Source organism: Prionailurus bengalensis, chromosome A3 (genome assembly GCF_016509475.1).
Source record: "Prionailurus bengalensis isolate Pbe53 chromosome A3, Fcat_Pben_1.1_paternal_pri, whole genome shotgun sequence".
In the NCBI taxonomy this organism is placed as follows: Eukaryota; Metazoa; Chordata; class Mammalia; order Carnivora; family Felidae; genus Prionailurus; species Prionailurus bengalensis.
The window spans coordinates 87072766-87100610 of NC_057354.1; the positions used below are offsets into that span (position 1 = coordinate 87072766).

Sequence of the window (27845 nt, forward strand, 5' to 3'; positions counted from 1 at the left end):
TGTATTAGCAACAAACTTTTTTAAAAAGCTTTATGAAATATGTTCAAGCTTACCAATACATTTCTTTTTAAAATGGTGATGTCCATATATTAATGTAACTTGGGTCTCAAGATAGTTTTCATCTCAAAAATCTTGATAGGCTTAGGGAATAATACTTAAATTTCTTAGTCACGGGGAGGGGGGGGGGGAGGCTCCATGCCCAATGTGGGCTTGAACTCACCACCCTGAGGTCACGAGGTGCATGCTTTACTGACTGAGCCAGCCAGGAGCCCCAGTTCTGTATTTTTATATTGGTACCATAATTTATAGTCTTGAACAGAGGAAGTTGTTTTGTTTTGTTTTGTTAATCTTTTCATCCAGAATTAGAAGGTAAGAAAAGACCCTGAACGAGATTTAGGTCAAAGAGCCTCGGGATTCTATGCCACTCCGCTGGTACAGTACGTTTTTGAGCTTTAAAGCCCCCTCGTGTAAGGGAGTGATTATGCCTGCACTTGGGGGTAGGGTAGGGGGTGCCATTGAAGAGACGTATAGGACTGTATACAGCCGCCCGCGATTCCACTTTATAGGGAGAGAAAAAACGCTGCGCGGCGAGCATTCAACGAAAGCCAAGCTTTTCCCTCCTCAATCCCAACAGCCACGTGGCGCCCGAGGGATCTCCGGGCCCACCAGCTTGCAGGCGTCGCTCTCCCTTCAGGGGGATTCGCCGCGGGGCCCACCACTGCCTAAGTCCGGGGAAGCCTGGAACCTCTGGGACCGTGGCCGCCACACCACGGGCTACAGCCCGGAACCCGATTGGGACAGAGAGTCCGGCGACGCGCGGTACCAGCCTTCAACTCTAGGGATACACGGCAAGCCCTCGGAACTTTTCCCCGGGGACAGGTCCCGGCAACAGGTCCGAGGCGGGGCCGGGATGGGCCGGATAGACCATAGCTCCGCGGCGGCCGGTGAATCAGCGCCGGCGCCCAGGTCAGCCCTCCCCAGCCAGGGCCAGATCTGGGGAGGAGTAGCGGCGCCGCGGATCACGGGCCACTTAGGGCTCGCCGGGACTGGAGAAAGGTGACGTCACCGTAGCTGGGTGGGGGGGTGGTGTTCAGCCGGCTCCACCAATGGGAAACAAGCAAAGTGGCTTGCTTTCTGTAGCTCTGAGCCAATACTAACAAAGCAAAAGGGGGTTGTCGGTATAGAACCAATGGAAAACAGGGAAGGAGCACGAGGCGGAGTTGCGAATCCTGTCACCAATTGGAAAGAGGGGGTGGAGCCCGGGCCTTGTCAAGCGCAGCCAACCAGAGAGAGGAGCGGACTCTAGGGGGAGGGGCCTTAATGTTTTTCCCCAATCGGACAAGGCCAGGGGCGGGGCATTCTCTAGGGTGCCCAATGAGGAACGCAGCCGAAGCGGGCCTGTCAAGAGAAGGGGCTGGGGGCGGGGGGATGGTGAGTCGGAGATAAACACTCCGCGGCGGTGGCGGCTGCTGCTCTTCTTCGGGTTCTGTCACGGTGTTGGCGGTGCCCAGCTCACCGGCCCCCCTCCCCCTTCCGGCGAGCGCGGTCGCCAAAGAGGCTTTCTCAACCCTGCTCTGCGGGGTCCACAGCAGGGTGCGGGTGTCCGGCGGCGGCGGCGAGCCCGTGGGCAGTGGGGGTTGGTCCCGCGGCTCCGGCCCCCGGTGCAGAATGGCGGCGGCGGTTCGGATGAACATCCAGATGCTGCTAGAGGCGGCCGACTACCTGGAGCGGCGGGAGAGAGGTGCACGGGGATGGGAGGGGTCCGTCCCGAGCCGGGGCCGGGGGCTTTGAGGGGCCCCGCCGCGGGTAGGGGCTCCCAGCCGCTCTGGGGGTGGTTGGAAGCGCGGAGAGCGCGACCGCGAGCGCTCCCAACCCCTCCAGCTCTCCCCACGCGCGGTCCGAAGGGAGGCCACTGCTGCCCCAAAGGCGATGAATGGAGGTGGAAAAGGGGCTGCTGCCCCCCGGGGTCCCGAGCTCCGTCCCCACCCCGAAGCGAATGGGGTGCCCGGGGTCCCCTCGGCCAGGCCCTTGGTTTACCTCACCGGGGCTCGTCCCGACCGGCCCCCGAGTGGGCCTGGCGTCCCGTCCCCCAGCCGGAGGAGCAGCTCCTGCCTTACGCGCCCCCTTCCCCGCCCTCTGGGCTCCGGGTGTATGCCCTGCACCTTCGCCTGAGGCTGGTCCCACTTAAAGCACACCAACCTGCTGGACTTTGCCAGTGGGAAACCCAGGCACCACGAGCTTAGCGACTTGCCGTGTCTTTCTCAACAATGAGCAGCTGGAATGCTCCTTACACCTGCTCCGAACTGAGGGTATTCACACAATTTTAAAAAACAATCATTGTTCTAAGAATTCCACTTTGCTTCGTTTATTTCTTTCCACGATATTCTTGTATTGAAAAATAAAATTTAAAAAGGAAATGCTGTGGAGGGGAGAGAGTATTGAATGTTCTAGGCTCATTCATTAACTGGATCCTTCGGTTTTCTAGAAGCTGAACATGGTTATGCCTCCATGTTACCATACAATAACAAGGACAGAGATGCCTTAAAACGGAGGAACAAATCCAAGAAGAATAACAGCAGTAGCAGGTAATTTGGTAAATATTTCTTTTTCTCTTTTAGATTATACTGCAGATGACACAAACTGCAGAATGGAAGTTGCCTGTTGTGATTATAACTAAATACATTAGCAATCATGATTCAGTAAGGCACACATGGTCTTAAGCCATTGGAGGAAGCAGCCCTTCTGTTTGGGTTGAGCGGACTGAAAAGAGTAATGGAAATGTTTTACATTTCTTTATGAACTTTTAAAATTAATTTTGCTTTTCTTCCCTTTTGGAACAAAAATTTTTGGAAACTTCCAGTGGGATTAGTTAATGGTAACCGTATTTTGCCTTCAGAAGTTGCAGATTCAGGGCAAGTTTTCTGTAATTGAAAATGCTGGATATTATCCATTTCTTTTACTTTTCATAGTGAAGATTTTATAAACATGTTAAAGTATCTGATTTATCATAGGTGGTAGGAATTCATATTCAACATGTAAATTAAATGCAGTTATTTGCCTGATAATCTGTCAACATCTATTGATGATGGCAAAGAGGAGTGGTTGACGTTGAAGCCTGCCTTTTTGGTGATGGAAGAATGAATAATATTAAAATATTAATATGCCACAGTCCTTTTAGGTTAGCCTTATAGTTCTTAAAATCCGTGAATCTCTCTGGGGAGTATGTGGTTAATGTCCAGTGAAGTCACATTAAAGCCCTGAATATAGTTTTCCTTATTAATGATACTGCCCCCTTTTTTCCTCTCTTTCCACTTAAAATATGTTAGCTAGGAAATCTTCTAGATCTGTTTAATTACACTTTTGATTCCAGTAAATTAAGTCATTCACATCTTCATCACTGATTTAGAATCCTTATTCCTCTCCCGTTGTCATGAATAACTCCCTGCAGGTAACTGTATTTGATTAGCCTCTGTGGCATAATACAGACCACTTAAACCTAAAACTTGTACTTGCTGTTGCTTCTGTCCTTGATTCACCCCATTGTTGGTAAAAACACAGGATGCGAGCAGCACACATGTGCTGAGCTCTTGAATAGGAAGGCACGTGAAGGATGAACCTGGTAATTAACTACCCCTGTGGTTTTTCCTTTCCCTCCCATCTTTCACATTACCTGAAGGTGGTGCCCAGTAGATGTGCGTGTGGGTCCTAAGGGCTTTTAAGAAGAATGTTAATACTGATTTGTGCAGCGGTATAAAACAATTCAGCAGTCTTGCATTTTGTTACATTATTTTTAAACTTTTGGAAGAACTTTGAAGGCTTTTGGTTTATTTTTCTTCAAAAATGTAGTCCATTTGTTGCTTTTATGCTTATCCACCGGTAATTTGGGAGGAATTGTCCACACTAATAGTCAAGGTTTAATCCTTAGCACTTTCTTTTTCCCTAAGTTTCACAGGAAAGTTGGAGGAGGTTCAGTGGTGGGGAGAGGAATATGATGTTGTTGAAAGAGAAGGAGGCCGGTCCCAAAAGGTGATTAAGAAAGAAAAATAATGATAGTTAAGAATCGCAAGCCAAGAAACAGATTCGTTCTCTTTAATATCCAGCATTATTATTGAAGAAATAGCTGTAACTTCTGTTTTGGAAAAGCTCTTTTCTTTTAATGAGCTTGGTTTGCTTTCCATGGTTATCACATGTTTCCCATATTCTTGACTAATCATGAATTAGTGTAATAACCTCGGTGGTGCAGGGATCTTTGAGAAACCATGATTAAACCTGGAGATGGCACCAAGCAGATGTGAAGCAAGAGCAGGTTGTTTTAAATGTGATCACTTCCTTCATGCCCTGTTTAGAATGACTCTTCCTGAGCAGTGAGACATCTCCCCAGAGAATGCAGTTTGACCCCTTGATTTGAATTCGACTTCTATCCAAGGCCATGTATGGTCAGGATTTTGAACTGAGGTGAGGGCTATGGAGAGATTACTTCTGGTTTACATAACCACTGGATAACAGTGTATTCTTGTTAATTCAGGTTGAAATGCTGTGCTCGTTGCTTGTAGAGTCAGGGGGCTACTTTTTTCTAGGACAATTAAAAAAAAAAAAAAGATTTAGCCACATATCCAGCTTCTTGGGAACTGAAAATGCAGATCTTAATCCAGTTTCTCTAGTTGCTTGTTTAAAAAACAAAACCAAATGGGGCGCCTGGGTGGCTCAGTTGGTTAAGTGTCCGACTTCAGCTCAGGTCATGATCTCACAGTTTGTGAGTTCCAGCCTCGCATCGGGCTCTGTGCCGACAGCTCAGAGCCTGAAGCCTGCTTTGGATTCTGTGTCTCCCTCTCTCTGTTCCTCCCCCACTTACACTCACTCTCTCTGTCTCTGTCTCTCTCTCTCTCTCTCAAAAATAAAGATTAAAAAAAAAACTTTAATAAAATAAACAAAACCAAATGAAATTTTGAAATTTTGAATATTGATTGTTTCAGAATCATCCAGAGAACTACTGGAATATAGGGAGGTGGAATCTTTTTCTTTTTTTTTTTTTTTCTTTCCTACTGATTTTTGAAATGAGTTACTAATTATTTAGAATTGAAATCCAGGATTTTTAACGGTATATTTTGTTAAATTGGTCAAGCAGGCTTTGGCATTCATGTGAAAGAGGAAGTCCACACCTGCCACCTAGCTCTTTTACGCAACCATGGCCATATAGCTGAGCTGATGTGGAGTCTTTTTGAACCCAAGGACTTTTTCCTATTCTCATACACTCTGTAGTCTGGCTTAGTTATCTTTTTGTTAGAATATATTTTTAATGGTGACATTTGACCTTTACCAGTGATTTCAGAGTTATCAAACATCTTCAATAATCCCATGAAAAATAATCTTGACACAAGGTATCTATGTGTTCTTATAATGCTTTAATTAAAAATGTTTACCCATTAACAGAGTTGGCAAGCAATCTCTGGACAGGATTTTTGAAAGGCTTACTTTTATTAAAGACACTCCGTTCCAGTCACCCAAATGCACTTCAGTATTGCTGTAGCCATTAAATAGAAGTCCCCTTGTAAAAACCATGATGTGTTCAATACTCTTAAGTAATCGAATAAGATCTGTAGTTTCAAAAACTGTTCAAAGTTTGGAAGGAGTTGTACTTCCTATGGAATTTGTTAAGTTTCTCTTGGGGATTCAGAATTTTTCTTATTTGTAAATATCTTCAAAGAATCCAGAAATTTTTGGTAAGAGTGCCCTGTGTGCTATTTTCTGTAATCAGAGATTCTATTTTCAAATATTCACCCTTCTCTACCACTGTCCTGGGATGGTCCTTGTCTATAGTTAAACAGGGAAATCCTGACCAGCTGCTGTTATATACTTTAAAAAAATCTGTCAGACTTTGAACTTGCTATTCCCTGTTAAAACTAAAATGCCACGTGCTTTAAAGCCAAAGGTTTGCGGTGCAGGCCTGACTCTTGTTAACTATGATATCCTGCTGGCCGTCGCAGGAAGTAAACCTTCAGAAAAATGTAACTGAAGAAGGCAGAGGGAAAACCAGGTGAATCAGTGTAAATCTTTTAAGGCAACTAATTGTGAGGTCCTTTATCTAGAAAACAAATATTCTAAAACTTAAAATGTTGTCGTTATTTTCTTGGTTTTCTTCGTGAATAAAAATTGGTGTCCCAGATCCTTGTGGAAGACAAGTTTTAGTGCTAGATTGAAAATTTCTCTTCCCAAGGCTGCAAACCCACATGTACACCCTGCTCCCCTTCTCTGGTCTGAATGAACTTGGTGGTGGTTGCCCACCTGATACAAATGCGTGGCTGAGTATTCGTGGAGGTCCTGTTTCTCCGTGATTACTGTGAGAAGTTCTCTGTAGGCCCAGTAAGGTTCTGATTGTGGCCACATAGAATTCATGTCCTGAGCCAGGGTGTTATCTCCTGAACTGGTTAGATTCCAGAGAGTTTCCATTAAGAAAGGTCAAGATTCAGCTCCTTTATAATGCTGGGAGGTTCCTCAAGCTTATGATTAGTTAGGGAGGAGTTGTGTAAGGATAACACTGAAGTGGCCGTGTTGACTGGCTTCTCGGGATTTCTGTGTAAACCTGTCCATAAATTCTTAGACCAGACCTTATATTCAAGGTCAGCTATAAACACATTAATAATGGTATTTCACATTCACCACAGCTTTCGTCCAAAGCTCTCTAATCACTTTTACAGTTGCTACCTCATTGATCCATGCATGTTCAGTAGATAATTGACAGTAATTTTTACTCCCATTTTACAGAAGGGTTAACCAAGGACAAGATAGTAAAGAATGTTATTTCTTCTACAGTACTGGTCAGTGACAAAACTGGACTTCAGATTTCACCCTAACTGTTGCTTTAACCAGTCTATGCCATCTTTATGTTGAGCTGAGTTTTAGAAGCCCCTTCCTGAAATCATTTGGTAGCTAGTCATCAGTAGCGTTTGTCGGGTTGTACGTGATCAAATAATTACATCAGGGAGTAGAAAGGTTGAGGGAAGAGGTACTATTTTTATCCATTTAAAATTGTGTCCTCTTGTCAAACAACTTAGCATAAAGTTTTGGCGTATATACCCCACCTAGAAAAAACTGCAGGACTAGGAGGGGGCTCTACCTCCACTGTTGTAACTGCAGCCTGAAAGCTTCGGTGTTCTATAACCCGAATTCGTATCCCATTGGGCAACTGCTTTTCTCTTTGTACGTAGAGACCCCTGTTATTTCCACCAGGGATTCCACACCTCTTAACTTTGTCCCTTCTCCTTGAACTCTATTTTAGATATTTACATTTATCTAACCCCTCAGAGGGACTAATTTATTTAGCAGAACCCACCGAGTTTTTCTCCCTTTGTCAGTTTTCTCTACTACCAACTTTGGAGAGAAAGAAATTAAAGAATTGTTCTGGTGTTGAAGTAGTCCTTTAAGACAGGAAGAATCTTACTCTTTTCTTCTTGTTCCCTCTTTCAGATCAACTCACAATGAAATGGAGAAGAATAGGTGAGTTGGGGATTTTGCGGGTGGGATAGGGGCCATTTTGATGTATACTCTGTTCGTTGAGACTTGGTTGCTTTTCTTGTCTTTTCCCACAAATAGCACCTGATACGAGAGTTTACTCAGGCCGTCTAAGCAGCACTGCCCATAAATCACTTAGGTAGATGAAGGGCTTGCAGGTTCCAATAGACCACACCCCACCCCTCACTCCTGCAACCTGCTTCTCCTGAGGAGTGCCTTTCCTGGTGACTGTTTCACAGGCCAAAGCATTTTAGGTCATGAGCAGTGTTTCACAAATAGTGTTTTTAAAAAAATTACATGCTACTGAATATAATTGGTAGTTCTGTCTTTAATCATGTACACACCCAGATATATATAAATACACATACATATGTGTGTGTGTATTTACAGTTGTGAATAAAGATTCCAAAATTCAGGCAAATCTATGCATAGCACAAAATGGTGATTCACTAGAGGAAGCCTGCCACCCTCACTGGGATCCATCTGGCTGAGCCTGAGTTGATCTCTCTCACCTGGATTGCCTCTTTGCTATTTGTTTAAATCTTTATTTTCTAAATCAGCTTTGCCCCACCTTCAATAATGTAGCCTACTGGTTCTTGACTCTGGTCGTACATTAGAGTCGTTTGCAAAGTTTTTATTTTAATGTTTTTCTAAAAATATTTTTGGGGCGCCTGGGTGGTTCAGTTGGTTAAGCGTCTGCCTTTGTTTCGGATCATGATCTCACAATTTGTGAGTTCAAGCCCCACAGCATGCTCTTTGCTGTCCATGCAGAGCCCACTTCAGATTCGTTCTCATTCTCTCTTTCTCTCAAATAAATAAATAAATAAATAAATAAATAAATAACTTAGGGATGCCTGGGTGGCTCAGTCATTTAAATGTCCGACGTCAGCTCAGGTCATGATCACACAGTCCATGGGTTCAAGCCCCACATCAGGCTCTGTGCTAACAGCTCAGAGCCTGGAGCCTGCTTTGGATTCTGTGTCTCCCTCTTTCTCTGCCCCTCCTCTGGCACGCTCTGTCTCTGTCAATAATATTTAAAAATTTTTTTTAATTAAAAAATAACTTAAAAATATTTTATGTTAAATACATTATATATGCATTTATATATTTGGGGAGAAAAATTTTATTTCTGCTGATTTTATAAAATAACTTAGAGAAATTTTCAGACACATGAGAATGAATAATGTAATCAAGTCCTATGTGTCCATCACTCAACTTGAACAATTACCAACATTTTGTAAATCTTATATAATCAAAACCACCCCTCTCCATGGAGTATTTTAAAGCAAATCTTTTATCTCTAATAAAGACTTTACAAAAAAAAAGTAACCACTTGCTTTTACCATGCTGGGGGTGGAGGAATTAATGGTAATTCTTTGTAGAGCTTTTAAAAGAAAGAGAGAAACCAATGCCCAGACCTCACCTCTAGCAATTCTGATTTAATTGGTTTGTGTTGAGACTCTGCTCTAGTATTTTTAAAAGCTCCCCAGGTGATTCTCATATGCTGCCAGGGCTGAGAACCATTGAGCAAGCCTCATTCTGGTCTCTGAGCGCCCATCAATTTGAAATACAGGCTACCCGTTCAGACTGAGTGGCTTTCTCAATGCTCTGCATGAACAAGATGATGATGTGTAATAATGGCTCTGTAAATACATATGGTTATTTCATGCAAACCTTCTATGAGTTTGAAGAGGGGGTCTGACTCTGAAAGTCAGGATCTGAATGACCTGTTTCGTCAGTGAAAGGACAGACCAGACTTACTAGGAAAGAGAATCTTGGAACAGAGTGAACATTTAGCATTCTTCCACTGAGGAATTTTGTGTGTGCACATGCGCGGGGTTGAGGGGTTGAGGGGCTGCATGTGCCTCGCCGCACATTTGCCTCTCCCCAGCCCTCTTCTTCCCTTTTAATTTCTCTGTGATTATGACTGACTGTTGTAAGTCAGAGCTTCCTTTATGCTTTAGGGATTTACATATCCTGAATTGAGAACTCAAAAGTATCTTTTAAGGTGGAAAAGCAGTCAAATGTGGCTTCTCTTTCTCCTCTTTAGATTTTCTCTCAACTTTATGCCTTTGGGTGAACTGGGGACACTGGGACTCTTTGTGCTGAAAAGTCTTCCAGTTCTCCTCCCCCATTCCCGACCTCGTAGGCATTTATTTTTTTATATTTCCATTAGCCACTTATTTTTATTATTACTAAGATTTTAACCCTTCAGATCAGGGCTCTTACACTTACTACAACTCTATGCCTTTTACCTCTGCAAGAATGTCACACGATGTCAGTCATAAATAAAGGTCATTTGGACCTTTTATTTTAGCAGTTCAGGGATATTTCTTTTTTGCCTACTGTGTCTCAAGAACTTGTGCTCCATACTAGGTACTAAATGAGGTCACACTGGGGTATTAAATCAGCATGGTCCCCATCCTAGAGAAATGTAGTTTGTCTAACGAGAAAGACACAGAGACCATTTCAGTGAGAATACTATGTGCTAAGATGGAGGTATGCACAAGAGGCTCTGGAGGCAAAGAATCTAGAAAACTGGAGTGGAAGTCACCACTGGGCAAGCTGCTTTTAATTCAGACTGCTTCTGTATGACCAGTCAACTTTTGCTTGTTGAAGGGTTAGATATCTGGTTTCCATATTGTCCTTTCTGTTCTGGAATTTGGTCTTTTAAAGTCCTGACAATTCCTTCTCTAGTCTAGAGCACATGAACAGAAAAGAAGGAAGTAAAGACTCAAATTTCTTTAACCAAGCATTGGTTGCTGCAGTCCAAGTGAAGAACAAAGTTATCAGGCTCTTCTCCCCTTATTAGTGTAGATGCTCAAGAATCTTCCGGTTTTGAAGTCAGTTGAATAGTTGCTCTTGTAGTCTCCCTGGTTTTAGCGGTTGATTCCTGTAAAAGAATCCTACCTAGCTTCATGCATATATACTTTAGCCATTCTTTACCTTAAAACGTCACATAAAAAAATTGACCTGTCTCTCAAAACCTTAGGAAAAGAACTTCTAACAATGGGAATTATTTTTCTCTTTGATATTGCAGGGTTGATTATACTTGGGTTAGATTTTTAAACAGAAACCTTTTCTGTGACACTTCAGAGATTCTGAATAATTATATTTGGTGTTCCTTTGGACTCTACTATGAGAATATTAGACTCAGCACCACGATATTGATAACCTTTGCATTGGTGAGAAGATAAAAGCCTTCTAGAATGGTGGAGGTGGGGGTATTTTCCATTCACTAGATTAGAAGATGTTAGAAGAAGCTGTGTACTAGGTGCTGGGAACACAGAACCGGGTGAAGACGAAACCCCTGGGGCGGAGGGTTCAGTAATATCACTATAGATATGAGTGCCTGTCCCTTAGCCTGTGTTTCTCTTAACCTTAACGAATTTTGTGGCTCTAGCCTCCTAAGGAAACACCCTTGAGTGTGTGGTGTTTTTCTTTGTAAAACTAATCTTCTAGAAAATTTTGAGAAATATAGAAAGTCTTTCTAAAAACAATTTATATCCTCCATAATTCTATCAGCCAGAGGAAACCAGTGAACTTTGAAGTGTATCTCAACAGTTGTTTTGGAAGATATAAAAATCACCTGTAATAGATCTTGGGACAGTTGACGGCTGCTGACACTCCTGCTAAGTTCCATATCCATCTAGACTTTTGTGTATACTTTTTTTCATCAACATGGGATCATATAGTAGATATTTTGTATCTTCTTTTCAAGCTATATTATGAATATTTTCCAGTGTCCTTAAGTCTCCTTTTCTAACATTACTTTTAGCAAAGGCCAGTATTTACCTCAGACAGATGTGCCATAACTCGTATAACCAATCCCCTGTTTATGTTCTTCCCAGTATTTTGCTAATATGAAAAGCACTTCCTTAAACCACCTTGTAGATAAATCTCTGTCCAAAATCATAATCATTTCCTTAGGGTAAAGTTATAGTTATGAAATTAACAATAATATACATTGTTCTAATTTTTAGTGTTGACAGCTGGATTGTCCACCAGGCAAGTTATAGGCTGTATCTTCTGTATACTTTCACAAGGTGATACTCTAAGACCCTTATGAATTTGGTAAATAAAAAACAAAAACAGACAACTTGTTTTAGTTTGCATTTCTTACATTATTAGCACAGTCAAATAATTTTCGTGTGTGTGTGTGTGTATCACCTGTTAAATAACATTTGCCCAATTTTCTACTCTGACGTTTCTTTTTCCTTCTTATGAAGAGATTATATAATATAAAGGATATATATGAAAGAGATTGCCCCTTTGCATATCACATAATTTTCTAATTTATCATTTCCCTTAACAGAATATTTTCTCACTGTTTTCTCTCACTGTTTGAAGTTGCTGCCTCTATTGTATATTAAATTCTTGTTTACTGCTGAGTCTGTTTCTAGACGACTACTTCTGTTCCACTGGCCATCTGCTCTTCCTGTGCCAGTGTCCATTGTTTTAGTCACTGAGGTTTTGCCATGCACTTCAAGATCTGGTAAAGCAGGGGCGCCTGGGTGGCGCAGTCGGTTAAGTGTCCGACTTCAGCCAGGTCACGATCTCGCGGTCCGTGAGTTCGAGCCCCGCGTCGGGCTCTGGGCTGATGGCTCAGAGCCTGGAGCCTGTTTCCGATTCTGTGTCTCCCTCTCTCTCTGCCCCTCCCCCGTTCATGCTCTGTCTCTCTCTGTCCCAAAAATAAATAAACGTTGGAAAAAAAAAAAAATTAAAAAAAAAGATCTGGTAAAGCAAATCCCTACTCTTCCCTCCTCCTTTTTTAATTTTACCATGATCTTAGCTATTTTCACAAGTTTTTTTTTTTTTTTCCTGATGAATTTTATAGTCCATCCATCTCCCCATCCCTCAAATTCTTTGGGGATTTTCAAAATAAATAAAAAATTTAATAATTTCAATATAAATTAACTTTAAAAGTTCACGTCCACATATTAGCTCTTTCCATCCAGGATGTGATGTGTGTCTTCATTTAGATCCGTTTTCTGTCTCTAATGTTTTATGGTGTTTCCCCATAGATCTTGCATATTTCTTTTTTTTTCTTTAATTTTTTTTAATGTTTATTTTTGAGAAAGAGAGACAGCATGAGCAGGGGAGGGGCAGAGAGAGTGAGGGAGACACAGAATCTGAAGCAGGCTCAGGCTCTGAGCTTATCCGCACAGAGCTCAACATGGGGCTCGAACCCACAAACTGTGAGATCATGACCTGAGCCCAAGTCGGACACTTAACCGACTGAGCCACCCAGGCGCCCCTTGCATATTTCTTGTAAAAGGTATTACTGCATTTATGTTTTTTAACTTTTGTTTATTTATTTTGAGAGAGCGAGCCTGTGTGTGAGTGGGGGAGGGGCAGAGAGGGAGAGGGGAGAGAATCCCAAGCAGGCTCCACACTCTCAGCAAAGAACCCAATATGGGGCTCGATCTCACGAACCACAAGATCATCATCTGAGCCAAAATCCAGAGTCAAATGCTTAACAGACTGAGCCACCCTGAAGCCCCTACACATTTTTAGATCACTACTGGATTCCCAATGTAATTGCTAATTAATTCTTGTTGGAATATAGGAAATCTTTGAATCTTTTGTTGTTATTATATGGCTTTGTTGATGATAATTGTATTTCCTTCTCTTAGCTGGGAATTCCTCTAGTCTGAATGCCTTTCAGTAGCATTTCAGCAAATGGAAACTGAGGGAATGTATATAAGCTGCAGCCAGTGGGTCAGGAGTCAGGTGCTAGAATGGACTCCCCCCTTCCCCCACCCAAAGAAGGCTCTGGTATCTTCTTTAATAATAGACACTCATTTTTCTGGAATGGTACGTATGCAGGCCTTGCTGGAATTAGGCAGCTGGTCTAGAGAGATTACCTCTGCTAGAGTCTTCTGAGCCCATGACAAAAGATTTTTGTGTGTGCTCTGTGGGGAGGACTCAGCAGCCTGATCTAAGCTATTATTTTCATTTGGTCTAACAGTATTTCAGTGGCATCTGGTCTGGCATGAGAAACCATTGCAATCAGGTCTCTTCTGGCAGGATATTGTAATTGATTGCAGGTCCCTATAGTTATTTCTTTTGGGTTTTGGCTTTGCAAATGGCCAAGCTCCTTATATCAGAAGAGGGTAGGGGCGTAGCTTTTGCATCGGGTCCAAAGTTGTGGTAGGCATTGCACCATTCTTACTGCTTCTGAACTTTCTTGACCACATTCAGATTGCACTCTAGGGTGTTGTAACAAATCCACATTGCTTTGTTGCCACATGGGGCTAAGGGCATGGCCCAGTTATTACAAAGAAGGGATGTAGTTATCAGTGTACAAATCTGGTCTGTGTTGATGGTGTGGAGGAGCCCCCAGATTTGTACCACTAGAATCTTTCTTTCTTGGACTATACCTCTTGAATAGATGGCATCTGCCCTTGGAAGAACTTGGGAGAAGAGACGTATGCTGATTATTCAGTGCCTGGAATACTGGGACTGAGAGTACTGGGAGTATTCACTGACCTTTTTGTCATAGTCATTAATAGTCAAAGGGTGAGAGAGCTATAGCAAGTACTGACTATAATATGTACTTGGATGTTTTTAAAATTGGGCTCCAGAAAGGAAATATTAATGAATATACTTATGTATTTCATACTTTTAGTAGAGAAATGATTTTATAGCTTTAAAATGTAACCGCCATGCTCCCATATAGCTATAGCACATATAACTACCTTTGTGTTTTTAACAAGGATTACTTTCACCATTATGAGAAAACTTCAAAACCTTCTAAGGTTCCAGTTAAGTTGGTAATAATGATGCTTTGGGCAATTATTTATAAAGGGATCAGTTTAGAGAAAGAAGGTGAATACTTTTTTACCTTAAAGCATGACCTGTGGTCTTCACGTGGACTTTTTGTTTAACCTGGCGAGGCTCTTTCTCAACCCCAAACCTGGAGAAAGTTAGTATCTCTTGTGACATAGAATCACTTTTAGGGTCTAATTTTTGACCCCTTAAGATTATTTGTTTCTTCTTACTCTATACTAAACCTGTTTTTCTCACTATATAGCTTATATGTACCATCTCTGAAATTTTTATTCAACCCCCAATTATCCTGTAGGATTTATGAAGCTATTTAATTGGCTGGATCTGTACCTACACAAAGATAGGAAATAAGATGGTGAAATTTCAGCGTTAAATAGGCTATTGTTTATCGTTTGGTGTATTTTTTCTTCTTCTTCAGTTAAGAATCTGAAGCCCAGGGGCGCTTGGGTGGCTCAGTCACAGTTAAGCATCCAACTCTTGATTTCAGCGCAGGTCATGATCTCACAGTTCATGAGTTCGAGCCCCACGTCGGGCTCCATGCTGATGGTGCAGAGCCTGCTTAAGATTCTGTCTCCCTTGCTCTCTGCCCCTCTCCTGCTTGCACGCCTGCACGCTCTGTCTCTCAAAATAAATAAACCTTAAAAAAAAAAAATCCAGTCCAATTTTGATGAAAAGTAGTCCTCAGTGAGGTCCAGTGTATTGTGTTTAAGTGGGGTTTTTCTCAAAGAGAAGGGGCACGAATTGCCTAAGATGCCAGTTTCTACTCTTGGATCAGCACCTGCAGATGCATTGTTATTTCTAGGCTCCAGTGGGTTAACAGGACATAAAGTCTTGGTCTTTTCCATTATTTGATAATGAAAGAATAGTCAGATACATAGGAGGACTGCAGTGTATGAATGAGTGAAGAAATGAAGGTGATCAATTTGGAAAGGGGAAGACAGGTGATGATAGTCTATGAAAGCTTGACAACCTTTGCGAAGAAGTTAAGTCAAACAAGGTATGGGTGAGGGCAAAGAATAGGTTTGGTAGAGGGCCAAGAGGACCCTGTTCTAGAACTTTCAGTGGGAGCTGCTATTTGTCATGGTCTGAAGGTAGCTCAGATCAATAATTCTGCAATAATATGTTTACGTGTTTGATCCCCAACTAAATTTTAAGAAGCTTCAAAGGCCAGGACTTGGTCTAACTCGACATCATATCCCAGCACCAAGTAGCAGTGCATAGTAATCCTTTGGAAACGCTGGTGGAGTAAATGAATGAGAGAGCCAGGTGCGTGTCTCTAGATTTCCACCAATGAACTTATTTACTTATCTACCCTTTTCACTGGCTGCCTAGCCGTACACTCTGCTCTGACCTAAGTCATCTTTGTTTTCTGCGCTTTACTGTGAAAGGAGAGTGTTCAGTTATACCTTCAGTTAAAAAAAAGTAATCTCTGATAACCGTGCCTCCCTCACAACACAGACATGTGCCTGATTTGATGCCATTCCCAATCGTGATCACATTCAAGTCAGGAAGGACTTTTGGGATAACAGCAAATTTAGGAGCACTGTCTGCAGATAGCACAGTCCACCTATAGTCTTAGTCTTTTCTCATTTATTCCCCAGTTTACAAATCTGCTGGCCTGAGAGGGAGAGAGACCCGGATAGAATTGAGGAAGCTGAAGTCTGGAGGCAGAAATAAAAAGAGCCGCATTCAGAGCTAAGGGCACGCCACCTAGCCCAGATGCCCTCTGTCTGTGCCAAAGCTCCAGTAGGAGGTAGTGCCTCTTCGTTAATGACTTCCTTTCACTTGGATATTTAGTTTCCCATAAGTCATGGCCGAACAGAGTTAAGGAAAACTGACAACAGAAATTGTGGTATCCAAATATATTTTATTTATTTATTTAAAAAAAATTTTTTAACGTTTATTCATTTTTTGATAGAGGCAGAGCGTGAGTGGGGGAGGGGCAGAGGGAGAGAGAGACACGGAATCTGAGGCAGGCTCCAGGCTCTGAACTGACAGGACAGAACCCGATGCAGGGCTCGAACTCATGGACTGTGAGATCATGACCTGAGCTGAAGTCGGACGTTTAACCGACTGAGCCACCCAGGCGCCCCGACCAAATATATTTTGTATTTAAATCTTTAATATATTTGGAATGGATTTTTTTTATTTTTTATTTTTTTTAATTTTTTTTTTCAACATTTATTTATTTTTGGGACAGAGAGAGACAGAGCATGAACGGGGGAGGAGCAGAGAGGGAGGGAGACACAGAATGGGAAACAGGCTCCAGGCTCCGAGCCATCAGCCCAGAGCCCAACGCGGGGCTCGAACTCTCGGACTGCGAGATCGTGACCTGGCTGAAGTCGGACGCTTAACCGACTGCGCCACCCAGGCGCCCCTATTTGGAATGGATTTTGATGTTAATCTCCCCACTCTCCTATTTTCTGAATAATCCATTCTTTTCCCAAGGACCTGCAGTGTTCTCTCTGTTATAGGTTCAATTCATACCTATTCTTAGGTTTATTTCTGGGAATTTTTGACTCTGTGCACTTGATTTGTATATCTATTCCTGTTTTAGTGTATACTGGTTTTTTTTTTTTTTTAATTATTGAAGCTTTATAATACAGTTTAAGATCTGGTACAGCACATTCCTCCTCATTCTTCTTCTTTTTCAAAAAGTTGGTAATCCCTCACACATTTATTCTTCTAGATAAAGTTTAATTTCCCAGCATTAAGAACACTGTTGGGATTTTTTTTTTCTTGGAATTATGTTAAATTTGTGGACAAACTGGGTAACATTGACATTTTTACTTTTAGGTTTCATATCTGGAAATGTGCTTTTTTCCATTTAGATTTTCTTAGATCTCTCAGCAAAGTTTCATGGTTTCCTTCCTAGACCTTCTTCTGAAGCTGTTTTAAGTTTATTCCTAAATATGCTACCCTTTCTTCTTGCTATTGTATGGGAGATATTTTAGGTTCTTTGAATGTAGATAGCACATTCAGAGATGTGCTTGCATTTCCAAGGTCAGTATTTGCCCCTGTATTTTCCTTCGGCTGTTGCGGTGCTGCTGTAGCTGGGAGAGGAGTGGGTACGCTTCAGACACTTCCCTCCCAACCTTTGGGTCCCTTCTATCCAGGCCTCTACATGATGTGTGGCCATGAAAGAGTCTTTCCTTTCACATGAATTAGCTTTATAAGATCCTTGCTTATTTTTATTTTTATTCCAGCATAGTTAACATACAGTGTTATATTAGTTTCAGGTGTGTAATAGAGTGATTCAACAATTCTTTACTCAGTGCTCATCATAAGTGCCCTCTTTAACCCCCTTCACCTGTTTCACCCATCCCCCAATCCACCTCTCCTCTGGTAACCACAGCTTTGTTTGTAGAGTTCAGAGCCTGGTTCTTGGTTTGTCTCTTCTTCTTCTTTTTGTTTTTTTTTCTTCACGCGTTTGTTTTGTTTCAAATTCCACATGTGAATGAGATCATATGGTATTTGTCTTTCTCTGACTTATTTCACTTAGCATAATACTCTCTAGCCCCATCTGTGTCATCGAAAATGACAAGATTTCATTCTTTTCTATGGCTGAATAATACTGTGTATGTGTGTATATATATATACACACCACATTTTCTTTATCCATTCATCTGTTGATGGCCACTTGGGCTGCTTCTATCATTTGGCTATTGTAAATAATGCTGCTGTAAACATAGGGATGTGTCCATCCCTTTGAATTCGTGTTTATTTGGGGGGTAAATATCCAGTAGTGCGACTACTGGACCATAGGGCAGTTCTATTTTTAACTTTTTGAGGAAGCTCCATACTGTTTTCCACAGTGGCTGCACCAGATTGCATTCCACCAACAGTGTAATAGGGTTTCTTTTTCTCCACACCCTTGTCAACACTTGTTTTTGTTTATTTTAGCTATTCTGACAGGTGTGAGGTGACCTCTCCTTGTGGTTTTGATTTGCATTTCCCTGATGATGAGTGATGTTGAGCATCTTTTCATATGTCTGTCAGCCATCTGTATGTCTTCTTTGGAGAAACGTCCATGTCTTCTGCCCACTTTTAATTGGATTATCTATTTTTGGCGTGTTGTATCAGTTCTTTATATATTTTGGATACTAAGCCTTTATCAGATATGGTATTTGTAAATATCTTCCATTTTCTGTAGGTTGCCTTTAAGATTTGTTGATGGTTTCCTTCTCTGTCCTTGCTGACTTTTTAAATGTAAAAAATAGTACCTTTAGCATAAGCAAGCTCTGTATTTCCATAGAAAATAGGTTAACATTTTCCATTAAATTTCTTTAATGACAAAAGATAGCTTTTCTTTAAGGAAGAATTGGATTTTACCAGATAGCCTCTATCTACCTAGTGAGACACTTTGAGTTAACTATTGATTTTAAAAGGAATTATAGTGCTATAAGTATCTGTTTGTTCCTGGTAATTATCAGTCTACAGAGGAAGTTAGGATTGAAAGAATAACTGCTACCAGCTGGAGAGCACTCCTGTCAGACCCTGGCCAGGGGCTTCCATACCTTGTCTCCATTAATACACTGGCCCTCTCAGGTGTGGCCATCCTCTATCTGCTGCTGAGGAAAGTTGTTATCTGCTGAAGGTCACACAGGGAGTGAAAAAGCCGGGATCCTAAACCCTTACTCTTACATATGACACTAACACTCGGTTGTGTAGTGACTGATCTATTCAGAATACTAAAATAACTAAAAACAAAAATGGAAATTGAGATCCTTTTCAAAACCTTACTGAAGAAAAGCTATAATTTGATCTAACTTCGTTATCCCTAGTTATAGGGCACACTTGATTCTGAGCTTTAGTGATTATAGCTCAGATCAAAGATTGGCCTCTTTATGCTACCATAGACCAAAGGTATATCAGTCCATTCAGAGTAATTAAAGCGATATTTCTGAAGAGTCAGCACATGAAGTTTGTCAAAGTTCGTGACCTAGGTACAAAGCAGTTGGATCAACGTAAACAGAAGAGGCAGCTGGGAGCAGGAGGGAGCCAGGACCTGGCACAGCCCTCTTGTGCTGGGGTGGGAGGCTGGTAGGCAGCTCTTGGCAACAGGAGGAGGACTGGCTGAAGAAGATGGGATGAGAGAAGGTCGAAGTAGGGATCAGACAGGAGTATCGAGTGGCTTCCTGTTAAGTCCATGTGGCAGAACCTCTACTGGTTCTCCAAAGGGGAGTTAGACCAGGTCCAGAGCAGGACATTAAGCCCCTCCTGGAGGACCAGAGTCCCGGGCAGGGAACAGTCAGGATTGGGGAGGAGAGCTGAGACGGGTGTTTGTGTTACTTGCTTTGGATCTCGTGCTTCATGGGTACTGTCAGACTTGGCTGAGGGATTCCAGATCCCAGGGTGCGCGCGTGTGTCTCAGGGTCAAGGAGCCGCAGAGGGGCTATTTGCTTGCTTATCTGGTTCAGGAATTGATTTTCACGACTATGTGGTGGAATTGAGACCGCCCCCGTAGACCTCACCCCTTCCCTGCATTGGCCTAGGTTCCAGCCTGTGGATGTCTGCAGGCAGGTGGTAGGTGGGCAGGGCAGCCATCGGGCTGGAGCAGCGAGGTGGCGCCGGAGGAGGCCAAGGCAGGCACTGCCAAAGACAGAAGTTGGCTCTGGATCGGGACAAAAATCCAGAAAAGGCTCCGGTCTTATTTTCATAGAACCAGGCCAGAGAACACTGAATGAACATGTATTACCCTTAGCTTGAATTATCAGATGGCTTATTTCTAGTTTCACAACTGGAAGCGTTCTTTGGAAAACCCACATTTGGGTAGTGAAAATTACACTTCCTGGGCCAGACTCCTTGTGTAACTAGAAATGACGATGCATGGAAAGATGACTTTATTATTTTATTTTTATCAGTAGACAAACTTCCTAAAAAATTTACATACTCATATTTGTAGATAAACCCACATCATAAAATGACTAATAGGACCCTGTTCTGAATCATGAAGTCTTTGCAGATAACAAGCAAGCTGAAAAATGTCTAAATCTAATTTTAATTTTTACACTTTTTTCCTAACTTGACAATTAGTCTATAAACTTTGGGAGAAATAAGTTGGGTAATTGTGTAAGTGACTAGTTCTACTTTCTCATGGTGTTTCTAATATGAGCTGTTTTCATGGCTCTTTTTGAGGAAGATATCATTCAAGGTGAACACGGACATTTTGCACACAGGTTCTGCTTTCTTCCCCTCATGTAGTAGAGGGAGGAGCAAACCTCTCGTGTGAGTCTTTGCTTGTGGCCATTCCACATGGACAGGTTTTTAGGGCAAGTGGAAGTCTTCTAAAATAGTCAGGCATTTTTGTCCCATTAAATCTTCTAGCTCAGGAGTGAAGGCTGTACTCCAGTTTGTTTAGGCTGAGCGGGCCCTTGGAGCGTCTAGGACAGCTCCTTCGAGAGCTAGACAAGGAAGGAGGCTTGGAAGCAGATGAGGCTAGGGGCAGAAAAAGATGTCTGATGCATCACTCGTTAGATCTACCTGGGGGGAACATCCTGAAGTCTTGATGAGAAGGGTGAGAATTGCCTTCCTTGGTCATTTTCATGCTTTCTGAAGCAGTTTTCTTCTTTTAGTCTGCATTCCCAACTTTCGCTAATAGGTTCAAAAATGTTAAGGCGGGGAGGGGGAGGGCAAATTAAGCTTTAAGATTGTCTCCCAGTTCCACTGGAGGGTAGCCTCGCAGGCTCCCAAGAGCTCTGGTCCAAGTGGTCGTGTATGGGCAGTGGGCATGTATTTATTTTTTTTTTAATTTTTTTTTTCAATGTTTATTTATTTTTGGGACAGAGAGAGACAGAGCATGAACGGGGGAGGGGCAGAGAGAGAGGGAGACACAGAATCGGAAACAGGCTCCAGGCTCTGAGCCATCAGCCCAGAGCCCGACGCAGGGCTCGAACTCCCGGACCGCGAGATCGTGACCTGGCCGAAGTCGGACGCTTAACCGACTGCGCCACCCAGGCGCCCCTAGTGGGCATGTATTTAAAACCCCAGGAGCCTAAGCACTGTTGGTGGTGCAGGTGTAGAGACAGACCCTGTCCTCTAGGAGCTTACAGCCTAGTTGAATAGGTGACATGAGCCATTCAGCAAACATTTATTAAGCAGGTGGGAGGGAGAGGCCCTGTGGTAACTCAGCAATGATTAAGTGGAAGTCCAACTTTCTAAGGAGTTTCTAATGAATGGTTAAGTACCAAATACCAAACAATTCAGGCAGAACAGTGAACTTCCTGATGAGTAGTATAAACAAGTGCTCAGAAAGCGGAGGAATCAACTGTGGGTTGGAATGGCCCGTGAAGGCTTTAAGGACCCAGTAGGCTGAAGCAAAAGCTCTGAATTTTGGCCGTTTCTCCCATTCTTGGGATCTGCTAGGTTCTAAAAGCACAAAGAAGGGTTTCAATGAAGTGTTAATTTCTAAAACTGGAGGGACTCTTGTGCTCCTGGCCAGCTTGCAGTAAAGGTTCTCTCTGGTGGCTTACTGCGGTTCCTGCTTCATGTGGCCTTGCTTTCTCCCCTCTGTCCCACTGCACCATTTCGCCCACTCCAAGACCTGTGTGTGGTTGTCTCTAGCCGTTCTGTGTGCCTGTTAGTGTAGCAATGCCAGTGATGTGCATTTTCCTTATCTAAAAAAAAAAAAAAAAAAAAGTAACTTTTTGAATAGCAGTTTACATAATTGAAAAACCAGAAAATATATTCAGGAAAAATCCACTCCCTTGTCCCTGCCTATTCCCTGACTTCTCTCTCCCTGCCACTAAGTTTCTTATTGATCACTCCAGACTTTATGTTCACATAAGAGAACAAAAATATATTTTTCTTCCATTTTACCAATATACAGATGGCATATTGGATGCATGGTTTGATATCGTTCTTTTCCCAATATATCTGAGAGTTCTTTCCTCATAGTAAATAGAAAACCTTCTGCTGCTTTTCATAGCTACATCATATCCCACTGTCTAGACCTACCATAATTTAACCAGCTCCCTATTGATGGCGAGTTGGGTTGTTTTGTTCTTTGCATAAAGCAAGCTGTGATGAATAACCATATGTGTCATTCACATGTATAAATACTCCATATAGCAGTGCTAGAGTTCTAGTGATCCTGAGTGGGAAAAGAGGAAATATGGGTTGAAAGGATTCTCACCTTGGCGTGTTCTGTCAGGTCACATCATAACCCAGAAAACTGGAACTAACCTGGTAAATGTGCCTCATAAGAGTAGACAGGAGTCCCTGCCCTAACACTTGTACTATAGAGACACTTTACACAACCCGAGTTTTTGCTGCTTTGTGGCTTTCACCAGAGCTATCCAATTTCCAAACATGTTTGGCTAGAGATTTTTGGTGGCATTTGCCGTTACTGGGTCTGGGCAGCCTCATACTCTTTAAAAAAAATTTTTTTTCTGTTTATTTTGCAAGAGAGAGAGGAGGGGGAGAGGGAGGCAGGCAGAGCAGGAAAGGGGGACACAGAATCTGAAGCCGGTTCCAGGCTCTGAGCTGTTAGCACAGAGGCTGATGCGGGGCTTGAACTCACAAGCCACGCGATCATGACCTGAGCCAAAGTTGGACGCTCAATCTTAGTGCTACCGTGACCTTGTTTTCCTAGGCGGGCCCATCTTCGCTTGTGCCTGGAGAAGTTGAAGGGGCTAGTGCCACTTGGACCTGAATCGAACCGACACACTACGTTGAGTTTATTGACAAAAGCCAAATTGCACATAAAGGTAGGTATATCCTTGGGATTCCTTTCAGCTTGACCTTAAGTAAAGGTTTGCCTGTTGATGCAGGATAGCAAACGTGTATCTCTAGGACAGTTCTTTCCCCTGAACTCCTCCACCTTGCCTCTTAGATGAATCCCAGGCATCCCAAACCCAACATGTCCAAGACCCCAACTGTTTCTCACTCCTATGTAGCAGAAATTAAATGGCCCATCCAGTTGTCCATTTGATTAAGCCAGGGTCACCCTTGCTAGCTCTTGCTGTGTAGCCACGGTGTCTAAGTCACCTCTAAGACCTAAACATTTCATGGGCTCGTTTACTTCCGTTTCACCCTGCCATCATCTACTGTGGTAAACTCCAGAGAAGCTTCCCTGTATGCCTCTGGCCACTGCTGAGCTAAGCTCCATGTTTCCCAAGAAGAATCCTTCGAAAGATCAAATCAACATGTCCCCCTTTTTCAGATTCTTCAGTGGCTCAGGACATACTCTGCAGCAGGCCCGCCCCAGGCTGTCCGACCTGGTCCTTACCTGCCTGTACAGCGTCTTGTGCCATAGGCCTTTTCAGCCCTTTGCACTTGTGCCGTCCTACACAGGGCCTTTGTATGTGCTGTTCCCTCTGCTTGCTAGGCTTTCCCCTCCCTTCCTCACCCAGTTCACTTCTTGTCATCCTTCAGACCTTAACGTAGATATCACTAGCTCAGGGAAACCTCTCCTGCCCTGCTTACAGGCTTCCTGCCCCAGATGGACCTATCGTTGGAGAGCATACTCTCTCAGCGCTGGTCACAGCTGACATCTGACCATGATTTGTATGACACTTTGGTGGTGGTCTCCGTTGTTGGAGGGGACCAGGTCTTTATGCTCACCTGCCAGAGGGTCTGAAACAGAGTCCTTGCTTGGTAGTAGCTTGAATAGCGGAGGGGAGGGGTATTCAAACTCCTGAGAGCCACAGCGAAACTCACTGTTTAGCGTGTTTTTGTAATCCTTTAGTCACTAGTGGACAAATGTCACTTTAGTTGTGGTTAGAGGCCTGTATACATGACAATTGTGGGGGGCAGTGGGGGAAGAACCTCTATTCAGAGCAAAATAACTACAGTTAAACAGCCTTGTAAAAACAAGTGGTCTACAGAAACGTGTTTAAGCTCTTATGTTGGACCGTTTGGAATCTGGACTTCAAAAGGCACCGTTTGGTAGCAGGAAACAAACAGAAGTTAATTGGGATTTGGCACGACTCAAAGTGTTTCTCTAATCGGAATGTGTAGCTGAATACCCGTACTTGTAAATGGCAGCGCCTCACGGCTGCCGCTGCACGCAGCGCCCCAGCTCAGAGAGGCGGTCAGGGCATCCCCCCAGCCAAGGGGGGGCTGCCGGCCGTGCCCATCCCCAGGGCCCCGACAGTGCAGGTACCCGCGGCTGAGTCAATACAGAAGAGGTTAGACGAAGGCAGGAGTCACTGGCCAGTTTCCTGCCCTGTGAGAAGCTAGATAAGTGACCCCAAATGGCTTTGGGGAAAGGCTGACACACAGCTCAGTGTGAGAGGGGAAGATGCAGAGTCATTGCCAATTTTGAAATCTGCCCATGAGCTCCAACAGCTACCCCTTTGGCTTGCAGAAACTTGAAGATTGTGACAGAAAAGCCATTCACCAAATAGACCAGCTTCAGCGAGAACAGCGACACCTGAAGCGGCAGCTGGAGAAGCTGGGCATCGAGAGGATACGGATGGACAGCATCGGCTCCACTGTCTCCTCTGAGCGCTCAGACTCCGACAGGGGTGAGCCCCCCACCCTGCGTGTCCCCCGACCCGGCCCAGGCAGCACAGGGGAGGAACTCGGAGCCCACGGGTGACTTAGACTCGTTGAGTAACGTGACATCCGGTAACAAGTCCCTCTTTCCTTTTTGCACTTAGGCACCAGGTCCAGAGAAGGGCCTGGCGGGGCTGGCTCGGATTTCTGGCCTGAGCTTTCAGAAGCATGGCTTCACCAGTGTCTCTTGTCCTCCCCACAGAAGAAATCGACGTGGACGTTGAAAGCACAGACTATCTCACGGGGGACCTGGACTGGAGCAGCAGCAGCGTGAGCGATTCCGACGAGCGGGGAAGCATGCAGAGCCTCGGCAGTGACGAGGGCTACTCCAGCTCCAGCATGAAGAGGATAAAGCTCCAGGACAATCACAAGACGTGTCTGGGCCTCTAAGAGAGCGTGGTCTCCTCGGCTGCCTCCCGATGGTTCTCTCGGCGGACGGGCTTAGGTAGTGTATTGGACCCGCCCACAGCCCCCCTGCACGTAAGCTTCCGTGTACCACCTCTACCAAACTCAGCTTTGTAAACGTTCTCGCGGAAGTGCTTAGGATTGTGGGTTTCTGATTGCATCCACTAGCTTCTCTCTCCCTAAAAATTCATCCGAGAGACTGTACATTCCAATCAATTTGAAGCACCCAAGAATTCTTAGACCGAATAAGCAACTTTCACATCTCAGCAGTTTCCCCCTCTTCCTTACCATCCCCGTGTAGTCTAGCAAACCTTTCTTAGAGTTTTCTGGCTATGTTACTCACCTAGCAGAAATGTCCGAATGTGTCTTGTGCTTAGGAACCTGAAGGAAACAAACTTTTAAAGTCGAGATCCTGATCTCAGAACTCCAAAGCAAGCTTTGAAAGCGGCGTTTAAGAGCACTTAACTGTGGACCTCACCCCCCGTGAGGAGTCAGGAATACCTCCAGAAAACACCCCCTCACACACACCCTGCGCTGCTTCCCCGACCCGCGACCCGTGACCCGCGTGTGGATGGGAGCAGTACTTCTCACTTTAGAATGGACATCTTGATGGCAGGTCTCTGGGGCGGCACAGCTTTATCAGAGCTCCAGCGGCGCTCGTTCCCACCCACCAGACGGTACAATCTCTGCGATGTGCTCTGGGCCGCGCCGTCCCCTGCTGTCCCAAGACCCGTTTTCCCCTCCAAGTTTGTTATGCTACTTGTCTCTGGAACATTTTTTTTTCCTACCTCAGAGATAAATGAGATCTCCATTTCCCACTTAACACAAAGCGATTATGCCTTTTTTTCACCCCCAAATAAGTGACACTTGGTCCAATTCTAATCTATTTTCCTATCTAACTTTCAGCAATAACTGAGCTTTGGCACTAGCTGAGCTAGTGTCCATCATCAGTGAAAGGAAAAGTCCACATTTCTACTCTGTTGCAGGTGAACAGGAGGGGAGGGTACAGTGTTATTAGAATTCCTCTCCTTATTTTTGGATACGCCCAGAATCTTCTTAATGGAGGCTTTTGGGTTGCTAGTTTAAAAGGCTGATCTTTCTTTTTGGTTATGATTTCCCCCTTAAGTGGTCTCCCACTTTGTAGCATTTTTATTTAAGCTAAAACAGAGCACATGTATATGTACATAAGACACATTAAATCTATAAATACTATTTATTCATTTTATATAAACTAATGTAATGGAAAACAAATTCTTATGACTTTGTGCTTTTATAGATGTTCTAGAAACTTTGTATGTAGGTATCTACAAAATTGGTTCGTTCCCCTTAATATTTTTGCATTCATATTTTTGACGTCGAGGTTTTCCACCTCTGACGAGTCTTTTTCATTGAATTTGAACCATTTGTAAACCCTGTGACGCTGAAACAGAGTGTGTGTCACAAAGTGACGAGAACATTCCTAAAGTCCACAGACGCACTGCAACCTAAGGGCTCCAAGGCTGCACCAGCCGGCGGAGGGGTGGGGGGGCGGGCAGCCGCCCAGCGCTCCCCGCCGCCTGCGGTCTCTGGCCCCCTCCCAGCCTCACCATGCCTCCAGCGCCTCCGCCTTCCACACAACTCAGAGTTCAAACGTGCTCCACAAGGAAGCTCATTCTGCACGTGAAGAGCGGGCCAAACAAAGATTACTTTTGTTTTTTCATTTTAATGATTCTCTATTAAAAAAATTTTAATCGGAAGTAGTCGATTCCTAAATGCTTCCAAACTCATCTGTCATTCTTCTGTTTTTGTTTTCTGTTTTTTTTTTTTTTTCCTTCATTTCAGCTTGGGTGGGGGGAGGGGCAGGTGACACAAAGGATTTTTTTTTAATTGGAATCTTTTCCAATGACCAGCTGAAGATTTGCACTGAAATACAACTTGTATGCCTTTTGCATTTTTAAAGCCTGCTTCCTGAATTTAAGCAGAGTGATAGTGTTGAAAGAGCCAGCTCAGCCTGTAACATGTTTGAAAAGATGTATCTGCACTTTGAGGTCCCTTTCGAATGCCATTCACGAGACCTCTCAAGCATTTTAATTGCTACATTCAAGCGCCTCACAAGTCCAAGATGCCAGATGCCTTAAGGCATCGAAAACTCAAGACTTTGGGCAAAGCTTGTGGGCTTGCATCGGGGGAGGGAGGGGAACAGAATTTGTGTATTTGTTTGATTTCAAAATAAGGCATCTGAGAGATGCCATTATTTTCTGTGTTTAAGTTAAACTGCATTTTTGTCTTTTGGTTGAAATGTACTGTCCCAATATAAAACAGTAATTATTTGACCTTTGCACTGTTTGTCTGGTCCTTTTCAATTTGATTGCATATAGAAATGTGGAATTTGATCTATTTTTAATGCACTTGTGATAAACTGACACCAGGGTTAGACATTACTTTTCAAAGCTCAAGGTAGACCGAATCGGCGTGCCAGATAGGCCTCTAACCAAAACTGTAAATTCAGGACCAGCAAACTCAGCCCAAGGCAGCTAATCCTCTTCCCTACGCGGGTGATCGGCAGCCCTCATTTGCCAACCTACCCTCTCATTCACTGATCCACCAGCGTGACTGTTAAGAGCTATAAAGTCTTTTTGGTTGTTTTGGTTTTTTTAAGC

At 43.4% G+C, this 27845-nt stretch overlaps 1 protein-coding gene across 2 annotated transcripts; it reads left to right on the forward strand.

Moving 5' to 3' along the window:
- Positions 1–1408: 1408 nt before the first annotated feature.
- On the forward strand, positions 1409–27526 carry MXD1 (MAX dimerization protein 1). Of its 2 annotated transcripts, none has more exons than XM_043603578.1 (6): positions 1409–1741; positions 2486–2585; positions 7465–7494; positions 22895–23009; positions 24611–24770; positions 25004–27526. In XM_043603578.1, the coding sequence occupies exons 1-6, from the start codon at positions 1669–1671 to the stop codon at positions 25189–25191; spliced, it is 666 nt and encodes a 221-aa protein (XP_043459513.1). In that variant the 5' UTR covers positions 1409–1668; the 3' UTR covers positions 25192–27526. The 2 variants fall into 2 exon arrangements, with proteins under 2 accessions (XP_043459513.1, XP_043459514.1); XM_043603579.1 differs by having other exon boundaries at positions 1439–1741; positions 25007–27526.
- Positions 27527–27845: the final 319 nt, after the last annotated feature.